This window comes from Hypanus sabinus, chromosome 8, assembly GCF_030144855.1.
Source record: "Hypanus sabinus isolate sHypSab1 chromosome 8, sHypSab1.hap1, whole genome shotgun sequence".
NCBI classification, from domain to species: Eukaryota; Metazoa; Chordata; class Chondrichthyes; order Myliobatiformes; family Dasyatidae; genus Hypanus; species Hypanus sabinus.
In genome coordinates, this window is record NC_082713.1 from 37,997,348 (window position 1) to 38,020,220 (window position 22,873).

Consider the following 22,873-nt stretch of genomic DNA (forward strand, 5'->3'; position numbering starts at 1 on the left):
TGATCATATAGAAATTAGAAAATCATAAGAAATGGGACCCCCCTCTGTAAAGAAGTGCTTTGCATGTATTCTGTCTAAGAGCATTACATGCTGTTACATATATTTTGTAAAAAAAATTAGTTAAGTTATATTAAAAATCATATTTCTCCATGGCACATGTAATGCAGGTTTTCTACTGTAATGATGCTGCTATTTCAATTCACAAATGTAATACATGGACTTTTTCATAGAAGAAAATCAGTTTTGAAAAATAATACTATGGAATTAGGCTTCAATATCAATTAAATGTTTGAATTGTGCCTTCTGCTTGTTTCTGATCTCTCATTAAATTACCATAACTACAAATATATAATTTTTTACTCTACAATTTTAAGGCTAATACCAATAGAGTGATTTCTAGAAAATAATAGTTGACTGCCTCCCAATTCTAACCCTCCAAGTGAAAAAGTGAATTAGTCCTTCTGCTTCTTCCCTTTCCATTTTTCCATCTCATTCCTAAAGTAACGTACCACTTCCATGGACATAGTTCCATTAGCCCAGCTAAGTTACAGAGCATCAGCCAGACAGCCATTTTCCACATGTAGCCTAATTGTTTACAAGTAGGGCCAAACTCTACCCTTCCCTGGCAACTTCGTGTTGTGGAATAGTAATATGAATGAGGAACCTGAAGCTCTGTTCTCAATTTACTCTGATGGCCTTTGAAAACATAATCTTCAAAGGATTTTAAATGTCAGAGACATTTAGACAATACTCAAATTGATCAAAGTAATAATAGCTCCAAAAATAAGATAAATGCCATTAAAATGCTGGCAGATAATTAAGGAAGTTAGAATAAAGTAAAATAAGTAAAAACTTAACCATTTTATCATAGGGTTGGCAACATTATTCAACTGATTGGGATCGTGTTTCTTATCCCAGCCAAGCACAGTGCAAATACAAAAAGTGTTTTTGGACCTATCTGCTGAGTTTGGCATTCCTTTACATTGGATCCCAAGCTAAGTGCTTTGGTTGGTTGGGTGTTCATTTCAGTCCTCCTCTGACCTTCAACTTGCTTTGTATCGGAACATTGGGCCACAAATGTGCAGAAGTCTGAGAGTTGGTCAACTGTAAACTGCAGATGGCAACCACTTCTCTACAGAAGCATTGGCTGAAGGAAGAGTTGATCCAGTTCTTACCTAGTGGAAGGATTGGGGCTGGTGAGGCATCTAAATGTGATTAGAATTCAGAAAATAACAGAACCTACCAGATACTATAATTTTCAGATAAGGACTGGGAAGTAAATCAACAAGAAAATGCAGCAAACGAAATACTAATCCAAACTCAGACTAATGTTTGTGGCAAAGGCACATACAACACAAAGTAGCTGAAAGCATTTATTGTGTACATTGTGTGATTTCAATACAGGTACAAAACTATAACAAAATATTATTCAGCCACAAACATTATAATATACATACACAGGGCCTTAAAATAAAAATGGAAATTAAAATTCCTAAATCCGAGAGAGCAGTGAAAGAAAGGTCATTACCTATTTACACAGAAAAGTAAATGCCGAGAAAGCACCCAAGGCCATTCATAAAAATGCTGAAAAGCGAGTAAGCAGCAATATTGCAAAAGATAAACCAAGTTATATCAGATGGAAAGATACTGGGAGGCTGTTAATTATTTCACAGAATGCTGTCAAATATCCCTTATTACATTTAAAAACAATATTTGATTTAAAGGAGTTTTGACTCTAATCCTACACTCCTTCATCTGGCACATAATCAATATATTTTTATTAATATGCACAAACTATATGATATAGTTTAGTGTGTTTTTCTCCTTACCATCTTGAAATGGCCAAATTATCACCTGAACTGGTTAAAACAGACTAATTGTTTTGCTGATGTGAAAGTACCTGAAGTTCTCAATCTATCCCTCAGACTCAGAAAGTGAAAATACCAATTCCTGATTTTCTGCTATATTCTTGTTTTCCTTGCGAGCTTGCCTCTTATTGCATAATATTTCATGCCTTCTGGTATAGTTCATGACAATGTATAAGGAATTCACCTTTAGGAATTATTAAAGCCATGGTCAAAATTTACCTCATTCAATATTTATGTGCAAGTATATTTATGCACATATACTGTACATGCTTTTCTGCATGGTCAATAACAGAGTGAACCCCCAAAAATTATTCACCACAGAGCTAGAATCTTCTGCTCAATATAGTTCGGTGATGGGTACTACAAGGTCATTGAGGGAGCTCCCAGTTATAAACTTGAAACTAGTGATGGAAGAGTTTATATAAACCATTGAAAAAAATTAGAATTTGACCACATCATTCATTTCAAAAGATTAAATTTAAAATTTTAAAAGCAATATTTAAGCAAAGAAACCAAAATTGGTTATTTCATATTTTCAGCTTCAAAAGATGACAATGCTAATATTTTCAAACCATTTTGCAGCTGCCTAGCCTGACATTGCATTCAGCTTTACAGATGACCATGGATTCCATTGTGGACATAATTATAATTGTTTAAAATATAAATGGTTTGGAGAAGGGTTGGGTTTGCTCAACACAGTTTCACACAAATGACAAATGGTCTCCTTTATGCTGACAAAGCTTTAAGAAAAAAATAACCTTTGGAAATCAGCTGATACCTTTTTTTTTAATTCCAAGACGGTTTTAATGTATGTAGAACAACATTGACAAACATTCACAAAAGTTACAAAATTCTTATGTCTAAATTTGATAAACAAAATAGAAAGAACATTTTTTTTTTCTTTTCTAACATTACAGCACCAAGCTTACATTTATTTGGAACTATACAGAATGGGAGAGGATCTGTCTAGAGTTCATTCAGACAGCAGTTGCAGTGTGGTCGTGTCAGGCAAGTGGGAGAGGAAGGTGGCACAGCTACTAGTTGCAAACATCAGAAAATTGCAGGCAGTGCACCCATGATTTCTTGATGGGCTTTATCACAGAAGACAACAACAGCACTAGCCTAGGAAATCAGTTCTTACATGTCAACTAGTATTTTTAAGTATATGCATTTAATTTGGGAAATGTCGGAGGCTACTCAAACTGTAGAAAAAATACTTGTGAGATAAGAAATGTATTAAGAAACTGCTAATGCATCAGAAGGATGAGGTTAATTTTTGTCATTCTTAGATGTTTATCTTCATTGATTTATGATCTTTTTAACCATAGGTCTGGTAAATACTGTAATTTGCCACCTATGTAACATAAAGTACAAGTAGATTTCCCTTTTGCCAAGAAGTATCTTATTCTGCTTTCCAGCAAAGGCTTAACCTTCTTAGAGAGAACAATGCATTACAAAAACATTAACACATACTGTATGCTAAATCTTGAGAGTGGTATTCAGGAGATGGTAGAACTTTACTAGGACAATCAACTTGAGCATCACCACAGTGAGTACATTAGATTTAATACAACTTGGAATTTTCTTTCATTGATAAAAATGAATTATACCACTCTAGGCAAGTCATAGCACTTAATATCAATACAGGAAGAAACTCATTTCTATAGAGGCCATCTGTTGTTCACTTCCAACTAAAATCACAGAAGACATCATTGACAATCAGCATGAAGTGACAAAATTATATTTCCCCTTAATATTTTTGTCTTGTTAAAACTATGCTATTTCATAGCAGACTGAGTACCTTGAAGGTTTGTGACTTGATTCTTTGGATTAGGATGGACAAGAAAAATAGGATATTTTACTTCTACTGTATATCTACAGTGAAGATTTTGTAAATCCTTAGTGGTCTTTCATTGTTATTAATGCAGTTATGGGCTTAGCTAGATATATATTTGCATTGCAATCTCTTGAGACAACTTCTGAGTCAGACAGAATTTGATGATGCATTAAGAAGCCAACGTGTTTAATTTGTCCTTGTACCTGATTTTTCAAAGTGTCCAACCTAAACTTGCATCTAGTGCAATGATGAGAGTTTACCTTGACCAATATCAACATTATAATCATGGAAACAATCTCATCACTGCTAACAGTTAACCAGAGTCAGGATTCATATTGAGAACAAATTATACTGGGCTGAGCAATATTATAATCTGAACATCCATCATTCACTAATATTTGGAATTATTCAATCTGCCGCCTTTCTTCCTCTGTGCCTACAAGTTCAGTAAGTTATTTCCAATTATGAATTTTGAGCACGAAAGTTATAGCAAAGGTCTGGTAATACAATTAATATAATCATTTAAGCTTCTATGTAGTTGTAATTTTTAATACTCATTTTTAAAATGTAGAATTAGAATCCTCTTGTAGTTAACCTTACTATTATTTGAGCAAGTCAATAATAATTTTTTTTATGATGGGAAATTTTAACTGTTCCTAACTCAGTAAAATTGAATGAGAAAGGAGTAAGAATGAAGTAGCAATGTATTCATCTATGTTCAATACTGAGCTCACTGTGGTTGACTTTTACTGCACTTCTAGACACAAGCAAGGCTCCACAGTTTCCAAACTAGGCAGAATGAAATTTGGTAATGTCAGGCCTCAGCTTCAAGTTGAGTTCTTGCTGTACTTTGTAGTCCTGTCAAAAATGGATCCAAAGTATAAAAGACTATCTAAACCATCTAAAGTATCTAAAGTTTTATGGAGTTGCAGCTCTATAAAACTCAGGTTAGACACACTTGGAGTATTGTGTTTAGTTCTGGTTGCCTCATTATAGGAGGAATGCTTTAGAGAGGATGCAGAGGAGATTTACCAGGATGCTGCCAGGATTAGAGAACATGCCTTATGAGGATAGGTTAAATGATTTAGAGTTTTCTTTTCCTTTGGAGTGAAGGAGAATGAAAGGTGACTTGATAGAGTTATAATAGATGATAAGAGGCAAGAGTGGATAGCCAGCAACTTCTTCCCAGGGCAGAAATGGTTCATACAAGAAGGTATAATTTTCAGATGATTGGAGGAAAGTATAAGGGGGATGTCAGAGGTAGGTTTTTTTAAAAAAAAAACAGAGTGGTGGGTGAATGGAACACCATCAAAGTGTAGTAGCAGAGTCAGATACATTTGGGATATTTAAGAGACTCTTAGATAGACACATAGATGAAAGAAAAATGGAGGGAATAGCCAAATTGATCTTGGAGTAAGTTAAAAGTCTGGCACAACATCATGAGTGGAAGGATCTGTACCATGCTGTACTGGTCTATGTTCTATGTTTTATCTAAACTTTACTGTAGCTTCATGGATCTGAATAGTATTCCTTTGGTTCACAACAGCAGAGGTCAGGCACTCCCTATTCTAGAGAACAATCCCAACCCCCAACATCTGTTTGCTTTTGATGAAGAACCCATCTCCAAGTGTAGGCAAACAGTTAAATGCCAGCTAATTTCCCCATCATGTCCACTTATGGACATCTGATAATATCTTTATTAAGACTTAATTGTTACAATTTATTTTGCCTCATTACAACATGTGACTCCTTAAACTATTCAAGAGAACCTCACTAAGTTAAAATCATGCCAAAGAATTAGAAATATTATATAATCTATTGATCTATAATCTAATTTGGCATGTCTGTACACAGCATCAATAGTTCCCTGGTCATTTGTAACTGGTTAGTTGCAGGATAAAGCTCTCTTATTTGCCTGACAAAATGCCAGAGTTCCAAACAGCCTCTACTGTGCCAGTGTAATAACACATTTACATTTCTCATGCCAATATTTTGTACTATTTAAGGATAGTGTTTTGCCTGTGTTGAAAATGGACCAAAGATTCACAAATTAATTTCATGTAGAACTTTTACAGCCAACAGACAGAAGAAATCTCGATTCTACAAGGACAGACCAATTTGATAAAAAAAGGGTAATGTGTGAAGGATCTAAACATTTCCATTACTCTGCCTTATGTCCCTGATAACATAATCACTTTGTACAATTTTTAACGAAGTTGCAGGTTTCTCTAAAAGCTGGAAGTTGTAGAAACTTTTTCATAATCAAGTTCAGATGTTTTTTTGTTGGTGGGTGTAGTTACTGAGGGAGTGGAGAGATAATTTCTAAAATTACAGCCAAGCAACCCACTTGGCATCATCACATAGCAGTATCTCTGTAAACTGTGTAATATACAGTAATTATTATAACTAATCATTTCATTCTCCTCATTTCTCATAATAACATTTTATAACTCTAGTTTAGAGAAAATATAATTTTGTTAAAAAAGGTATTGGAGTATAAAGAATATGGATATACACATTTAGGTAATTATGAAGAAAATACAATTATTTATAAGTAATATATCTGCCAACTATGACAGCTGTAATATACTGAAAGTAAATTATGAAGTTTTATTAACATGTACATACAAACAATACAATCGCTGCTTTAACTGTGGGATAAATTTTATGAAATGGCATACAAAGGAATACTTTGTGAACATATTTATTGCTAACATCAAATGGATTTATTTTAACTGATTGATAATTAAAATATCAATTGGACAAACTTTAAAATTCAATGTAAATCTGCACTATTTGTATGTATGCTGATTTAGCTTTAAGCAAATAAAAGCTACTTGCATTTAAGTTTCAGATGTAGTGGGGGTTACTTAAAGTGAATGAGCTATAGACATATCCTTTAACTATCTTTTTTTAAATTCATGATACTTCAACTATATTCTGCGCCAGTGAACAATCAAATTTAACTCTCAACTCTTTCAGCTATCCACAGAGTTACATTCAAATGACATGCAGGGATCTAAATTTTGTCCTTCAGCTCATTGCCAGTATGATATTTTTATAATTAACAAATGGGAGTTGTTAAAATGAATACATAATAATGATCTGCATTTCCTTACCTGAAGGAATCATTGGCAGAAGTTTAAGTGAACTGACGAATACTACTATACTCACAACAGGAGCTGGAGATAAATTTGTGTATTATGGGACTATCCCTTTTCTATTCTATCCCCTTGAATAACACAGGAATGAACCCTCATTCAGCAGAGAGCTATTTCCATGAATATGTGTTCAATTTTAACTATCCATTTCTAAAAATTGACAATATTCATTAATGATCCTTTCTCTTAGAATACTAGCCACTTCCGTCTAGGAATTGCTTATCTAAGCTCTGGTCTGCTGAATTAAATAGGTAAGATTGCATTCTGACAAAATCACCCTACTCTCTACAGGTGGATTCACTTAGGAGTCACAAGCCTATCTATATCATTAGCAACTGGAATCTAATATTTTCATGTTTAATTAGTTCTTTTACCATGCTATGGTTTTGCTTGTAACTAGTGGTCGGGATTTGCACTTACATTTTATTAACCAGTGGTGGATCATTCCCTAAAAATGATTATGTGTTGCAAAAACAACAGTGACATCATGCATTACTTCCAAAGGCATCATGCATGCATTGTTTTTTTAAATTCAAACAGTAACTTTGTAACATAAACAGTGTGAGTCCACAAAAGAATCCTGTTACAACTAATATCTATCTACATCTTTATAACTGACATTCTGAGCAAAATTCTGCGATTCTACAGCCTGTAACTAAATCAAAATGCTTACTGAAAGACTTTTGCAACTAATGAATGTCACGCTACTGGCTTTAACAAGACTATCTAATCACTCAGTTGAGCACCTGTTCCATGGCATGTTGGAGTCTGGCACTGAGAACCACATTATAACATGCAAGTCCTATTTTTTTTCTTATTAATACAGTAGAGGCTGTTAAGACCATATTTTTATAACATTGTAATTGAACATTGCTGTTGGTATGACTTTAAATGCCAGTGCAAGAAGAATTTGACTCAGAACATCTCCCATTAAAACACTTGAATAGTTCTATGTCATTTACAAATCCAATGTTTAAAACTTTGTTACAAAGACTAGAGTTCATAACTGAAGCATCAACTCTTCTTGATGCAATAATTCACATCTACATCGCATGGATTTTTAAAAAATGTTCCTGTCTCCTGCTAGCAGCATTCGTTTGTGTCTTGGCTTTAGTCACAAATCAAATATCTGTTTAATGATTATATCTCTGCTTGAGTTTCTCAACTGTTGAAAAGCAACTCTTCTCACATTTCTTTAAATGCTGATTTTGAATACCCAACCCATCCGAACCTAATTCCTTAAGGCTTAGCATTATTGCACAGACTGTGTTTACCTTAATGTGCATTCAGAGTTAATTTTAAATAGTGCCACACTGCCGTATTGAGAACGATATTGCCATCAATAAGGAAACATTTCACATAAGAAATCGTAAATTTACAAACAGAAATGAGCAGCCAAATTTAGCCAATGTGAACTGAAAGGTCGAGACACTTCATAAGTAGGAGTTCATTGGAATAAATTTTACAATTCTTATTATATAGACTATGTAATAATGTCAAATAAAATTATGGAAGCAAGGTACAAAGACCAATATATGTAAACATTTGCTTCCATGGTTGAAAATTGTGCAGAGGATTAGGATTTGCATACACTTACATGTGTGACTGAAGGGTGCAATTCAAAACCGATAGCTGCTGCCACCCAATTTTGTGGTATAAACTTATCTCGTTGAGTTTTTGCAATAAAGCAAAATTGAGGGGTATTAGTGAATGACTAGTACAATAATGCAATTAGTCCTGACATCATTAACAATGCTTCTAAGCATTGAACACTTTGTCTTGCAACAATGTAATCTAAGATATAAAACAACTGATTTTTAGTTTACCTCACAAATACTCATTTCTATGGATAGTACCACTTGTGAGGAGGTAAAATTGCAAGATCCAGACACCACAACGTCAATTAATTTCATATTCAGTCAAAAATCTAAGTCCTCATTAATGAAAAAAATTCCTCTTTGTTTCTTACAATCTTGTTGATAACCTTCATTTCTGTATCTGTTAGCAATGCACCAGAACCTTTCTAAAAAAGCCATTCTGCATTATCTCAGAACAGACACTAGTCTGCAAATCAGTCTGCCCTTCCCAAATCATTGTCTATGTGTACCTAACCAGATAGTGATTGAAACTGGGAACACTAGGCATCTTACTATTATCGTCTTAGTCCATGGCTGTTGAAATCAGTTCATAGGATTCCATCTTTTTACCAAGATTAAATCTTTTGGCACAGACTAAGAATCATTCCTAGCACCCTGTCTCTACAGCATAGTATTGTATCAGACCATTATTTCACACACTAAACCTCAAATGTACTCCATGAGGGCAATATGTACTTCTTGTTCCTCCTTCACAGAGAGATGAATGCATTTAGCAAAATATCCAAAGCTAACTTAATGATAACCAGAAACTTAATTGTGGTACCCTCTCCTCATCCATTAATTTTCTTCCTTTCTATTGAGTGATACAGTCATTTTGCTATCAGAGTGGTAGTTGATTCAGTGGACACCATTCCCCTGCCCCTCTATCATGTGAAACTAGTGGGATCATGGACCACATTGCATTTCTGTTTGTTCACACAGTCATTCTCGTCTGAAATTGAAATCTCTGAGTCGGGCCACATATTGGAGGAGGGTGCTATAGTCAGTCAGGACCTAAAATGGAGAACCTCTTTGGTCTATCTGGCTTTCTCAACCCTTTAATTACTTATTGTAAAGACCATAAACTGGCATTACTAGTCAGAGTCATAGTGAACTACAAGACAGAAACAGGCTCTTTGACACACCTATTCCATTCTGCCTAGCCCCATCTACCTGCATCTGGACCATGGACCTTCATACCCCTCCCATCTACGTATTTATCCAAACTTAACTTTTACTTTGATCAATATTCCCCTGAGAAATCTCCTGTTCAATATTCTTGGTCAACTGGTAAGAAAAGATGCCATGAGCATTATTTTGGTCAACCGATACAGTCACTTGACAGTGTACTCTACAAAAATTTCATTGATTTGATCTGGTGAGCCTCAAACTACCCAGAATGGGTACATGAGCCTCATTCTTCATATGAGTTACATATAATGCTGGTGTGTTTTACATCGTCAATCACTAAATGCAATGCATATTTGATCCAACTGATAAGTTGGCACTGCTTGTTACTCTTACCAGTAGAGGCAGATGCTGAAGAAACCAGGAAACCAGACTTGTAGAACCATGTACCAGTCAATCACTACTTTATATGGCACATCATGCAAGAAGTTACCTGAGCAAAGAGCTTGAATATGATCAGACAGAGGCCACAGCTATTACAATGAAATTAAATAATTCAATATAGATGAAAAAAGCAAGCCACTAAACTCCCTAAATGGATAGTATTAACATATTCCTGGTGGCCTATAACTTTAGTATGAGAAAAAACATTTTAGATTAACCAGGACTTTTGCTAACTGCCTTTGTTAAGGGCATCAACAGCCTTTAAATAGGAACAGCACAGAACAAACAATCTGTCAGCTGGCAGCTAAGTGCCTGTGTACATAATCATATACGAACAAATTTCATCTTTGTTGAATTTGCTTCTACATTTTTGGCACTAATTTAATAAATATTTAATTATTTAGATTGTTAGAAAATAATATCTAGCTATGGTTATTGGAAAAGTAGCTCTGTAGTTCTATAAAAATGTCCATTTCAAAAGATTGGCTAGTTCATCATTTTATATCATGTATGATTTCATTGTATGCATTGGAAATGCAAAATAGTGAAATTTTAGCACATCACAAAACAAATGTTTACATCACTAGTGGCACAAAACATTTTTGTAGGACAACAGTTAAAGATAACTTAATTCCTTAATTTGCAATGGTTCCTCCATAACCTAGTTTACAATCTATGTTGTGCACTGTTCAATCCACAGAACTCCAATGAATTGCAAACATTTCAGCTAAAGTAGTCCAAAGATATTGTAGAGAAACCACATGGGATCAGATGATTAATGCTATTCCTGTGGAAGGATTAGTAAATGTCCAAAGATCCATAAGGTGAAGTACGTATTAACTGATAACAACAAATAACTGTTGGTGGTACATTATGCCTTTCAACTCAATTTTAAAGAGTTAAAATACAACTTGATTAGTTATTAAGCCTTATTAACTGTTAAGTGTAACACTGCAACAAACTTGGACCAAAACATAACAAAGAATGTCAATTATATTAAGCAATTGGTTCTCTGGTCAAAAGGTTATAGTTATATATCCATTCTGTTGAAAGATTTTGTTGTACTGTCAAAATCAGTTGGCTTCTAAACCAACTAAGGACAATGATGGTAAAGGATTGGCCCTGTCAATTAACTCTTACTTTCTGAATAATTACATACTCCATTGATACTGATGGAAATGGTGTGAGTTATTCCTAAGTTCTTCAAAAAGAGTTTGAACTGTTCATTCAGTACAACATATCATATCAGCACATGGTTATATATTAAATAATCAAAAGCATGTTTATGATAATTATTCATTAAAATATCTGTAAGTAGTTTATGTAAAACTGATCAAGCAACAAAACAGTCACTCTCAGTATATATGTAATAAGCTTTTAGAACAACAGAAGCAAGATGCGTGTATATGAACGTGTGTGAAACTGTATGTTCCTGTCTGTCTGTGTCTATCTGCATTTGTATTTGTGTCTGTGTCTGTGCCTGCGTGTATACAGCTGCAATACAGTACACTAAGGAGCAAATCTAGATTCACATAATCACAAATGATGTAATGCAATGAATTTCAGTTTTCCTTTCTGACTTTCTGTTGTCATATATTATATGTTTTATGAACAGTTGAATCACATTAAGAAATAATTCGATAAAATGTTGTTTTGAACCAAGGCTCAGCAGGAAAGGTATCAGCAGATGTTTAGATCAGCTAGATCCATGATCCAAACATGGTTTGTTGGTCCACACTTTGTTGTTAACTGCCAAGGACATGTCACCGGCTAGGTCCTCCCAAACAACATGGCCTGTTACTTTTTAAATGGTGTTAACCTACTGAAGTTCTGCCAGAAGGGAGACTGACTGCGTTTAGGCTCCGTCAGTTCATACATTGACCCCTGAGGTATGCCATCAGTGAGCATGAAGTTCCTCTGATGAAGAGGATCAGGTGGTGCTGGGTATGTGGGAGGTAATGACCTTGTGTTGTTCACTCCTGAAATGAAAAAAAAAACAGATCATTGAACATTGTTACATGGCAAACAAAATTTGTCAAAATATAATGTTTACATACCAGTTTGAAGGTATTGCAGCATAGGAATCAGAACTGTCAGCCTGGCTAACAGATTCCGCCCTCAGACTTTTAGATACCTTAACACCCTACATGTACACCCTGCCGCAATCACCCCCCTCCCCAAACTAAAGGACACACTCTCATCCTGCACTGGTCACTTTCCATCTTTTATTGCTGCTATTTCACATATTTATACTACTGCTTGTTCTATTATAGTAGTGCCAGTAACATTATACTGTCTCACATAAACATACTCCTCGCATTTTATGTCAACCTATCAATCGTCAGGCCATTTCACTTCAGGGTCTTGTGCTAATACTATTTTGTAGACTCTATGCTCTGGATCATAACTGTAAGTGCTGTGTGTGACTATATGTACTGCGTTTTGCATCTTGGCTAAAGAGAAACAATGTTTTATTTGGATTAATACATGTGTGTGGTTGAATGACAATAAACTTGAACTTAAATATGATACAACAATAATTTCACCGGTTGAACTTCAGTAAACAAACTTGAGATTTTCACCACGCTCCATTTGCTTCCAGAGTGCAGCAGAAGGAGACTTTGGCAGCAAGGGGTTCTCATTCCATTTTGCCTCAGCTCTTTTCATCTGAGTTACATTTCCATGCTGAACAACACTAACTGACTTTGGTTTTGTCCTATCACTAAGCTTGGGAAGTGAGAAGTAATGCAAGAGGGTCTACGTAAACAACTTTGAGAAAACCCCAGCCGTGTTCAATCTACTCACGTGATATATAGGCCTTGTACTTACAAATTACAAATGTCCGCATCTTCCATTACAGAAACTTTTAATTTCCCACATGGGTCCCATTTTCCTGGCAGCAATTTGAATATTATCTGTGTACAGAAATCTTTCTGGATGTCAGTCATAAGTTTGGATGCTACACTTTTGAAGCAGTCTGTGCATCTAAAATCTTTTTTTTATATCTCTCGTTTTCCTACAAAGCTCTGTAAGACTGAAAAACTCTTTAACAGTGCAACTGGCAGGAAGTGTGATTTGAAATGTTTCTCATAAATACCAAAATGCTGAATCCAAAAAAGAAATTCCTTTCAAAGATGACGAGTGAAAGGGTGTGAAATAATTTTAAATTGTTCCCCAATTTTGTGAGGTTAAGTACTTTAATTTAGAAACATAAATCTGGATTCTGCTGTTGTAATAACATAAAACTACATAGCTCTGAAATTGAAATGAATCTTTGGGATTTCCATGTACATATGGTTCAATGTGGAATCGCTAAGCCTGTTTGCAATGATTCATTGCTTCTTCGTGGGTTGTGTTGCTTACAGATTTCAACAGATTCAAGGAAATCATTACAACTGATGCAAGTTTCTGCTATTTATAAACTAGTCCGGCTGCAATGATGTTCTGAAAATATTACATTTTATCAGATCCATGTGTTTCTAATGGCAATGCCAAGCAGTAATTACTGCTTAACAGATTATCTCTCCATAAAAATTATATATTTAGATTATTATTTCATCAAAATAATATTTTAAAATAGAAATTTAAAACTAAAGGAAATTATTACAGCTTCTACTTATTCATATGTTTATGTTCAAACCTTTAATATTTTGCATAATATTTAAAGTTATAACTAAAATAGTGTTTTTTTGCTTTTGCTTAGTATGAAAATATTTTAATGCAATTGACCGCTCAGCTGGCTTGATTTTATTATAATTTGGGTACTAAAAACAAGAAAATGTAAATCCAAAATCACTGGATCTTTGTGGATGCTTTATCGGCAATCAATGACTGAGGATGTGGCTAATGAGCTATGAAGACAGCAAGGTTTTTGGAAAAGGTGCGGGAAGTGAATGATTTGTGAGGGTCAGAAAGGCCTTAGACAGATGGTTGTAATGTCTGGAGTAGCCTTTGGTTGGAGAAGGACAGGGGATAGAAGAATGGAACCGCTGGTTAGTTTGCAAGAGCTTCAAGAGAGCTGTCTTGGGTCAATGGGTTGCGAAGTTCATAAGGGGCCTTGGAAGATTGGATAGACCAGAGGACCCTAGATGCTGGTTGGGTGGGGGAAGGAGATAGGACTGAAGGAGTGTGAAATTTGATTTTTGGGGTTGGGAATGAGATCAATGAATTGTGGATGATGAGGTCAAAAATTTGTATAAATATTTTTACCAGAACAGTGGTAAGTAAAGAACTTATGTTATAACCATATTTAGAAATTACTATCTTGCTAAACTATGTCTGTCCCAGAAATGCCCAATATAGCATCAATGATCTCAGGATTGGCTGAGACTTAGTTGAACAGAAGCAGTGGGCTGGAGGTGACTTCACAGCAACTATGACTAATGTATTAATTGTGCCTGAAAATACCCAAGTTTATGTCCAGAGTGTCACAATAAGAGCTCAAACTGAGCATTATCAAATTTCACACTTGTAAACATTGAAACTTCAGTTGCACAATGCTGAAAAAATGCAAGTGAACTTCTGGTTTTCTTTTTAATTGCATAATTTTAGTTAACCAGATCTTTCTAAAGGTTCATCATGTTGAGGTTAAGTCACTCACACAACATATGTGGTGCTATGTTCATTCAACTGCTTACATTTGCAACATATCTGCAACATGTTATCTTATACATTCTCTTTAGATTTCTGCTGTGGTGCTCAAACAGAAACTAAGGACCTCCAGATGCTGATGTCCAGCAATTTACATGACTCATCCAAAGACTAACTGGAAAAAGATACTTGTTTGCTATGTGTCCTTCAATTGTACTTGGACCCATGTCAAAGTCAAAGAGCATCATATGAACAGTGAGGAAATCAATCAGAAAAAATCCAAACAAAGCCAGTTTGCTCACATCTGCATGGTATTAACTTTGTTACTGGGGATTTATTTTGGCCCTTTTCTAGTTTGAGCCTTAATTTACATAAATGTCAATAGTAAAACAGCTGCTCATCATTTTACATCAACCAGCAGATCTATATAGGGATGTGAAGATCAATTTAAAAGTCAGCCTTTTCCAATTACTCCTTATTTTGCAGAGTTTTTATGCACACTGGCCTATATGCTGAATAAAAGCATTCTAAAAATATCACAGGCACAGAAGCAGCTCTTTTAAAATGCAAATCTCAATCACCAGATGGAAAGATGGATATAAATTGGGAATAGTCTTCTGCTCATTCAATTTCAGCTTCTCAGAATAATTTAAACTAAAACCAATGGTTTTAAAAAAGACAACTATTTACATTCTGAAATAGACAATTTGAATACACAAAAAAAAATCTGGTTCCACAGGAATTTAAAGCCACATTCTCATTTATTTCTCTACAGAATGCTGGCAAAATGAGATAAATTATTTATCAGCTAATTAGCATTTAAGAGAATGAACTAAGGTGGTTAACAAATTAAAACTAAATATAGTACATAAACATTAACAAATTCAAAGATAACTTTGATATGACGGGTGGCACTCACTCTCAGATTAACCATTAGCAAATCTTATTACACTGACTGATTTCAACATGGATTAATACCCTTGCATGAAGTTTTCATTAGTCTCAGTTCTTCTATTCATTAGCCTGAATGAAATTATGGAGTATCATTGTGACCCATGGGTACCTCTACCCTTGACCATTGATTTTGATAGTTTAAATAGTGAATGTTAATAGGCTACTGACTACAGAAAGCTTCACATTTGGTCCTAATCCTCCCACTCTCCAATAACAACTCATGCAATCCATGGTACTTTCAATCTTTCTTGTGGAGGCTCAACTTTTACCACTCCTTTATGTACTGTTCAAATAATGTTTTATTCCCTCTCCTCAAGACATTGCTGAATTGCTTCTTTGAAGTTATTGAATTCCAGCATGTTATGGTTTATGGACACTGCACAAAATGTAACAATTATTCATATATCTCAATCAAAATACACTAATCTCCACAAACTCTACTAATTCCTGAAATGCCTGGTTTGAATGTCTTAAGTAGGCAATTTATTAGTGAATTTTTGCTTGGCATTATATTTATGTGCCCAAAGGCCTTTGATATTTTCTGGACTACTTGTGCAAGGCAAGATGGTTGTACATTATAAGAAAATGGAAAGTTTTGTCATACAATGCATGTTATTTTTGAAATCATGTGGCCAGAACATTATTTGATGCTCACTCTGAAAATTTTTACTACTTATTGAAGATTAGAACAAAGTTGGAAAACTTTACATCGTACTGGCTGTTCAAATTTTTAATGCCATAGACTAAACCTTTCTATCACTTTTCCAGAACCTTCAACCATTTTTCAATATATTCAATAATGTAGAATTTTATAAGTGACAGTAATACTTCACTATCTCTTCCATGGTTTTGATAGGTAAATGAGATTCAAATAACAAGAGCTTCTTGACCAAAACAAAGATTGTTTTCAATCAAATTGATACAGCTAAGCCTCAATGATGGGCTAGGTGGAGTTATCTAATTCAGTACAGAACATGGAAACTCTTGATCAGCATGTATATAAATTAATTTGAATCATGTTTTTGCCCAATGGCGCTCGGGGCAGTCAGAAACATATAACATGGAAACCGGCCCTTTGGCATACCAATTCAGCACCAGTCATCACCACCCATTCACACTAAGCCTATTTTATTATCCCCTCATTCTTATAAATTCCCTTCAGACCCCACTACCCACCTACAGACTAGGGGTAATTTACATTAACTGACTAATCTGGATATCTTTGGGTTTTGAAAGAAACAAGCAGAAACTCCATAAAGAGAGCACCAGCTGTCAGGATTGAACCAGGATCTCCAATGCTGTGAGACAGTGCTCCTCTAGCCTGTTTTACCAACGGCAATTTCTAACGCCTTGCTTGTAATATCATCAGCTAGAATGGAAGGATTACAAGGATACATGCTCACCTTTCTGTTTGCTGACTTTTCTTACGGTCATTGCAGCTTGCCTCTTCTGATACTCCGAGATTTCAAACCCTGAAAAGCAGGACAATAAATGGGAAACTTGTATATTGAAACCAGGTTGTTTGATAGTAATTTTACAGTCAACAAGGTGAGAGCCTTCAGTTGCGGAGAGCACCACACACACATAATAATGTGCAATAAATGATCTGATCTTAGCAGTGGAGGGATAGAAAAATTACATTTATATTGCAAACCTCACACCCTGTCTTAAGATGTATTTTTGAAGTGTGGTCAATATTGTAAAGTTGGAAAAATGAGTTTTCATTTGCTCACAGAATCTCTGACAAACCACTGGCAAATAAGAATCAAATAATTATTTTTTGTTTTGCAATGATGATTCATAGGTAAATATTGGTTGGGCTCCAGGATTAATTCTCCTACTCTTTTGAAGAGTACTATGAGATATTTCACATCCACATACATATCTCATCTGTAAGATAACCTCTTCATTGATCCCTCAACACCTGATTAGACATTAGTGCTTAAATCTCTGAATTGAAATTTCAACCTGCGCTCAACTGATTTAGAGATGACAATGCTCCCAACTGTGCCTCCACTAACCTTATATGAGGGCCACGATTGTACCAAGTTGATGTCATTTTCCTTTCTTGCACCAAACAAAGCAGCTGGAGATGTCAGGGATTGATTGCAGAGCCTCTCATCTACCTTTGTAACTACAGATTGCACCTGACTGAATGTACAACAGTATGTATGTACAACAGTAAATCAATGCCCAGCTTTTGCTGAATCTAAGGATGGTTTTAATATTCTATTACCAATGAAAACCAGAACTTTCCAGTTCAGATTTATTTATCAGTTATATAGTACATCGAACCAGATAGTGAATTCTTTGTGTTAACAACCAACACACCTAAGGATGTGCTGGGGACAGCTTGAAGTGTTGCCACACATTCTAGCGCTAACATAGCATGCCCACAATGCTTAGTAGTGTTATGTTTTGTAACTTCAAAACATTAAACTAACTCAAAGGAAGTCATAGGACTCTGGGAATGTGGATGCAACTTCGAGTTTACTTTAAGCAAGATGCACATGGTAGCATGATAATATATGCAGTTCATGTATTTTTACATACAACCTGTAAGTAATTAAACAAACAAGAATGCTTGAACTTGGGAAAGCGCATTTAGTTCAGAGTGTTCGCTTATTAATCCTTTTATTGCTCCACTTGGTTTCCTTATCCACAACATTACCTGATGAATCCTCTGTTTTCATATCTCCACTGACTCTTTTTGTTTTGCCCTTCCATTCATCCATCTGGGGTTTGAACTTTGCATCTACTTTTACAAGCAGCTTTTTGCTTCCCCACTTGAAGTACATAATATAACCTTAATGCATGCACACTAGACTGATTCTACATACTCACAAAAGCTGAGTGCTTGCAACTGTCATGAAGCTCCTTGAACACTCTTCCAGCTTAAACCCAAGCCACATTTCAAAGTAACTGCCTGATTAACATACCGGAGGCTTTCTCAGATATGTTGCCTCCAAGAACTGTTGTAGTCGGACCACTTCTATTGTCACTTTGACACTTTCTCTGAGCAGTATGGTCCAACTTTGGCCCAATATGCTTTCCAACCAGTGGCACAGAGATTGGCATCAACACCTGCTTCTCCTCGGTTGGGCAATAGTTCATGGTGTTTGGCATGGAGGCAGCTGTGGCATCATCTGTTAACTTTCTTAATTCACTTCCAGTTGACTTAATTGTAGTGGAAGTGGCATGCAAGTGGTGGATGGATCTCCAATCAAGTTGCAGTTGTCTCAGCCCTTCATGTCCCCACGATGTGGGCAGCGGAGTGAGCTGGGCGCAGAGTGTAGGGCTTGGGCTCAGAGGGCTTAGGCGGAAGAGGGCACAGTAGGCTTATCTTTTAGTTCTTGTATTTTCAGTTATTTGGGAGGTATGAGTGTGAGGGTAGCTTGTTGTTCTCCGTGTCGGATGTGGGAGATCCTGGAGTCTCCGAGCCTCCCGGACGTCCACATCTGCGCCAGGTGTACCGAACTGCAGCTCCTGAGGGACCGAGTTAGGGAACTGGAGCTGCAGCTCAATGACCTCCACCTGGTCAGGGAGAGTGAGGAGGTGACAGAGAGGAGTTACAGGCAGGTGGTCACTCCGGGACCACGGGAGGCAGATAGGTGGGTTACAGTCAGGAAGGGGAAGAGGCAGGTACTAGAGAGTACCCCAGTGGCTGTACCCCTTGACAATAAGTACTCATGTTTGAGTACTGTTGGGGGGGACAGCCTACCTGGTGGGAGTGACAGTGGCCGGGCCTCCGGCACAGAGGACAGCCCTGTAGCTCAGAAGGGTAGGGTTAGAAGAAAGAGGACCATAGTAATAGGGGACTCAATAGTCAGGGGCTCAGACAGGCGTTTCTGTGGAGGTGACCGGGAGTCCCGGATGGTAATTTGCCTCCCTGGTGCCAGGGTTCGGGATGTTTCTGATCGCATCCAAGATATCCTGAAGTGGGAGGGTGAAGAGCCAGAGGTCGTGGTACATGTAGGTACCAATGACATAGGAAGGAAAGGGGAAGAGGTCCTGAAACGAGAGTATAGGGAGTTAGGAAGGCAGTTAAGAAGAAGGACCGCAAAGGTAGTAATCTCGGGATTACTGCCTGTGCCACGCGACAGTGAGAGTAGGAATAGAATTAGGTGGAGGATGAATGCGTGGCTGTGGGATTGGAGCAGGGGGCAGGGATTCAAGTTTCTGGATCATTGGGACCTCTTCTGGGGCAGGAGTGACCTGTTCAAGAAGGACGGGTTACACTTGAATCGTGGGGGGACCAATATCCTAGCGGGGAGGTTTGCTAGGGCTACAGGGTGGACTTTAAACTAGTAAGATGGGGGGGCGGGAGACTATTTGAGGAGACTATGGGAGAGGAGGTTAGTTCACCAGTGGAGCAAGTAAATAGACAGTGTGTGAGGGAGGAAAGGCAGGTGATGGAGAAGGGATGCGCTCAGCCCGAAGATGTAGGGGAGAAGAAAGAAAAGGATAATAAATTTGAATGCATTGTTAGGGATGGAAAGAGAGGAGGAGATGGAGAGTATCTTAAATGTATCTATTTTAATGCTAGGAGCATTGTAAGAAAGGTGGATGAGCTTAAAGCGTGGATTGATACCTGGAATTATGATGTTGTAGCTATTAGTGAAACATGGTTGCAGGAAGGGTGTGATTGGCAACTAAATATTCCTGGATTTAGTTGCTTCAGGTGTGATAGAGTAGGAGGGGCCAGAGGAGGAGGTGTTGCATTGCTTGTCCGAGAAAATCTTATGGCGGTGCTTTGGAAGGATAGATTAGAGAGCTCCTCTAGGGAGGCCATTTGGGTGGAATTGAAGAATGGGAAAGGTGCAGTAACACTGATAGGAGTGTATTATAGGCCACCTAATGGGGCGCGTGAGTTGGAAGAGCAAATGTGTAAGGAGATAACAGATATTTGTAGTAAACACAAGGTGGTGATTGTGGGAGATTTTAATTTTCCACACGTAGACTGGGAAGCTCATTCTGTAAAAGGGCTGGATGGTTTAGAGTTTGTGAAATGTGTGCAGGATAGTTTTTTGCAACAATACATAGAAGTACCGACTAGAGATGGGGCAGTGTTGGATCTCCTGTTAGGGAATGCGATAGGTCAGCTGACAGATGTGTGTGTTGGGGAGCACTTCAGGTCCAGTGATCACAATAGCATTAGCTTCAATATAATTCTGGAGAAGGACAGGACTGGACCTAGAGTTGAGATTTTTGATTGGAGAAAGGCTAACTTTGAGGGGATGCGAAGGGATTTAGAGAGAGTGGATTGGGTCAAGTTGTTTTATGGGAAGGATGTAATAGAGAAATGGAGGTCATTTAAGGGTGAAATTATGAGGGTACAGAATCTTTATGTTCCTGTTAGGGTGAAAGGAAAGGTTAAAGGTTTGAGAGCACCATGGTTTTCAAGGGATATTAGAAATTTGGTTCAGAAAAAGAGGGATGTCTACAATAGATATAGGCAGCATGGAGTAAAGGAATTGCTTGAGGAATATAAAGAATGTAAAAGGAATCTTAAGAAAGAGATTAGAAAAGCTAAAAGAAGATACGAGGTTGGTTTGGCAAATAAGGTGAAAGTAAATCCGAAAGGTTTCTACAGTTATATTAAAAGCAAGAGGATAGTGAGGGATAAAATTGGCCCCTTAGAGAATCAGAGTGGTCAGCTATGTGTGGAACCGAAGGAGATGGGAGAGATTTTGAATGATTTCTTCTCTTCGGTATTCACTAAGGAGAAGGATATTGAATTGTCTAAGGTGTGGGAAACAAGTAAGGAAGTTATGGAACCTATGACAATTAAAGAGGTGGAGGTACTGGCGCTTTTAAGAAATTTAAAAGTGGATAAATCTCCGGGTCCTGACAGGATATTCCCCAGGACCTTGAGGGAAGTTTGTGTAGAATTAGCAGGAGCTCTGACGGAGATCTTTAATATGTCATTAGAAACGGGGATTGTGCTGGAGGATTGGCGTATTGCTCATGTGGTTCCATTGTTTAAAAAGGGTTCTAGAAGGAAGCCTAGCAATTATAGACCTGTCAGTTTGACATCAGTGGTGGGTAAATTAATGGAAAGTATTCTTAGAGATAGTATTTATAATTATCTGGATAGACGGGATCTGATTAGAAGTAGCCAGCATGGATTTGTGCGTGGAAGGACATGTTTGACAAACCTTATTGAATTTTTTGAAGAAGTTACGAGGAATGTTGACGAGGGTAAGGCAGTGGATGTAGTCTATATGGACTTCAGCAAAGCCTTTGACAAAGTTCCACATGGAAGGTTAGTTAAGAAGGTTCAGTCGTTAGGTATTAATGCTGGAGTAATAAAATGGATTCAACAGTGGCTAGATGGGAGATGCCAGAGAGTAGTGGTGGATAATTGTTTATCGGGATGGAGGCCGGTGACTAGCGGGGTGCCTCAGGGATCTGTTTTGGGCCCAATGTTGTTTGTAATATACATAAATGATCTGGATGATGGGGTGGTAAATTGGATTAGTAAGTATGCCGATGATACTAAGGTAGGAGATGTTGTGGATAATGAGGTGGATTTTCAAAGCTTGCAGGGAGATTTATGCTGGTTAGAAGAATGGGCTGAATGTTGGCAGATGGAGTTTAATGCTGAGAAGTGTGAGGTTCTACATTTTGGCAGGAATAATCCAAATAGAACATACAGAGTAAATGGTAGGGCATTGAGGAATGCAGAGGAACAGAGAGATCTAGGAATAACTGTGCATAGTTCCCTAAAAGTGGAGTCTCATGTAGATAGGGTGGTGAAGAGGGCTTTTGGAACGCTGGCCTTTATAAATCAAAGCATTGAGTACAGAAGTTGGGATGTAATGCTAAAGTTGTACAAGGCATTGGTAAGGCCAAATTTGGAATATTGTGTGCAGTTCTGGTCGAATTATAGGAAAGATATCAATAAATTAGAGAGAGTGCAGAGACGATTTACTAGGATGTTACCTGGGTTTCAGCAATTAAGTTACAGAGAAAGGTTGAACAAGTTAGGTCTCTATTCATTGGAGCGTAGAAGGTTGAGGGGGGATTTGATCGAGGTATTTAAAATTTTGAGAGGGATAAATAGAGTTGACGTGAATAGGCTGTTTCCATTGAGAGTAGGGGAGATTCAAACAAGAGGACATGATTTGAGAGTTAGGGGGCAGAAGTTTAAGGGAAACACGAGGGGGCATTTCTTTACTCAGAGAGTGATAGCTGTGTGGAATGAGCTTCCTGTAGAAGTAGTAGAGGCCAGTTCAGTTGTGTCATTTAAGG

The 22,873-nt window shown here is 37.0% G+C and overlaps 1 protein-coding gene across 1 annotated transcript in view; it reads right to left on the reverse strand.

The window, feature by feature from the left end:
* Positions 1 to 1,377: 1,377 nt before the first annotated feature.
* arhgef9a (Cdc42 guanine nucleotide exchange factor (GEF) 9a) overlaps positions 1,378 to 22,873 on the reverse strand; it is a 295,537-nt gene continuing 274,041 nt past the window's right edge. The window contains exons 13-14 of the mRNA XM_059976966.1: positions 17,023 to 17,091; positions 1,378 to 12,054 (exon numbers count right to left, since the gene is read on the reverse strand). Of these exons, the coding sequence (XP_059832949.1) occupies positions 11,873 to 12,054; positions 17,023 to 17,091 (251 nt within the window). The 3' untranslated portion in view covers positions 1,378 to 11,872. The remainder of the gene's footprint in view (positions 12,055 to 17,022; positions 17,092 to 22,873) is intronic.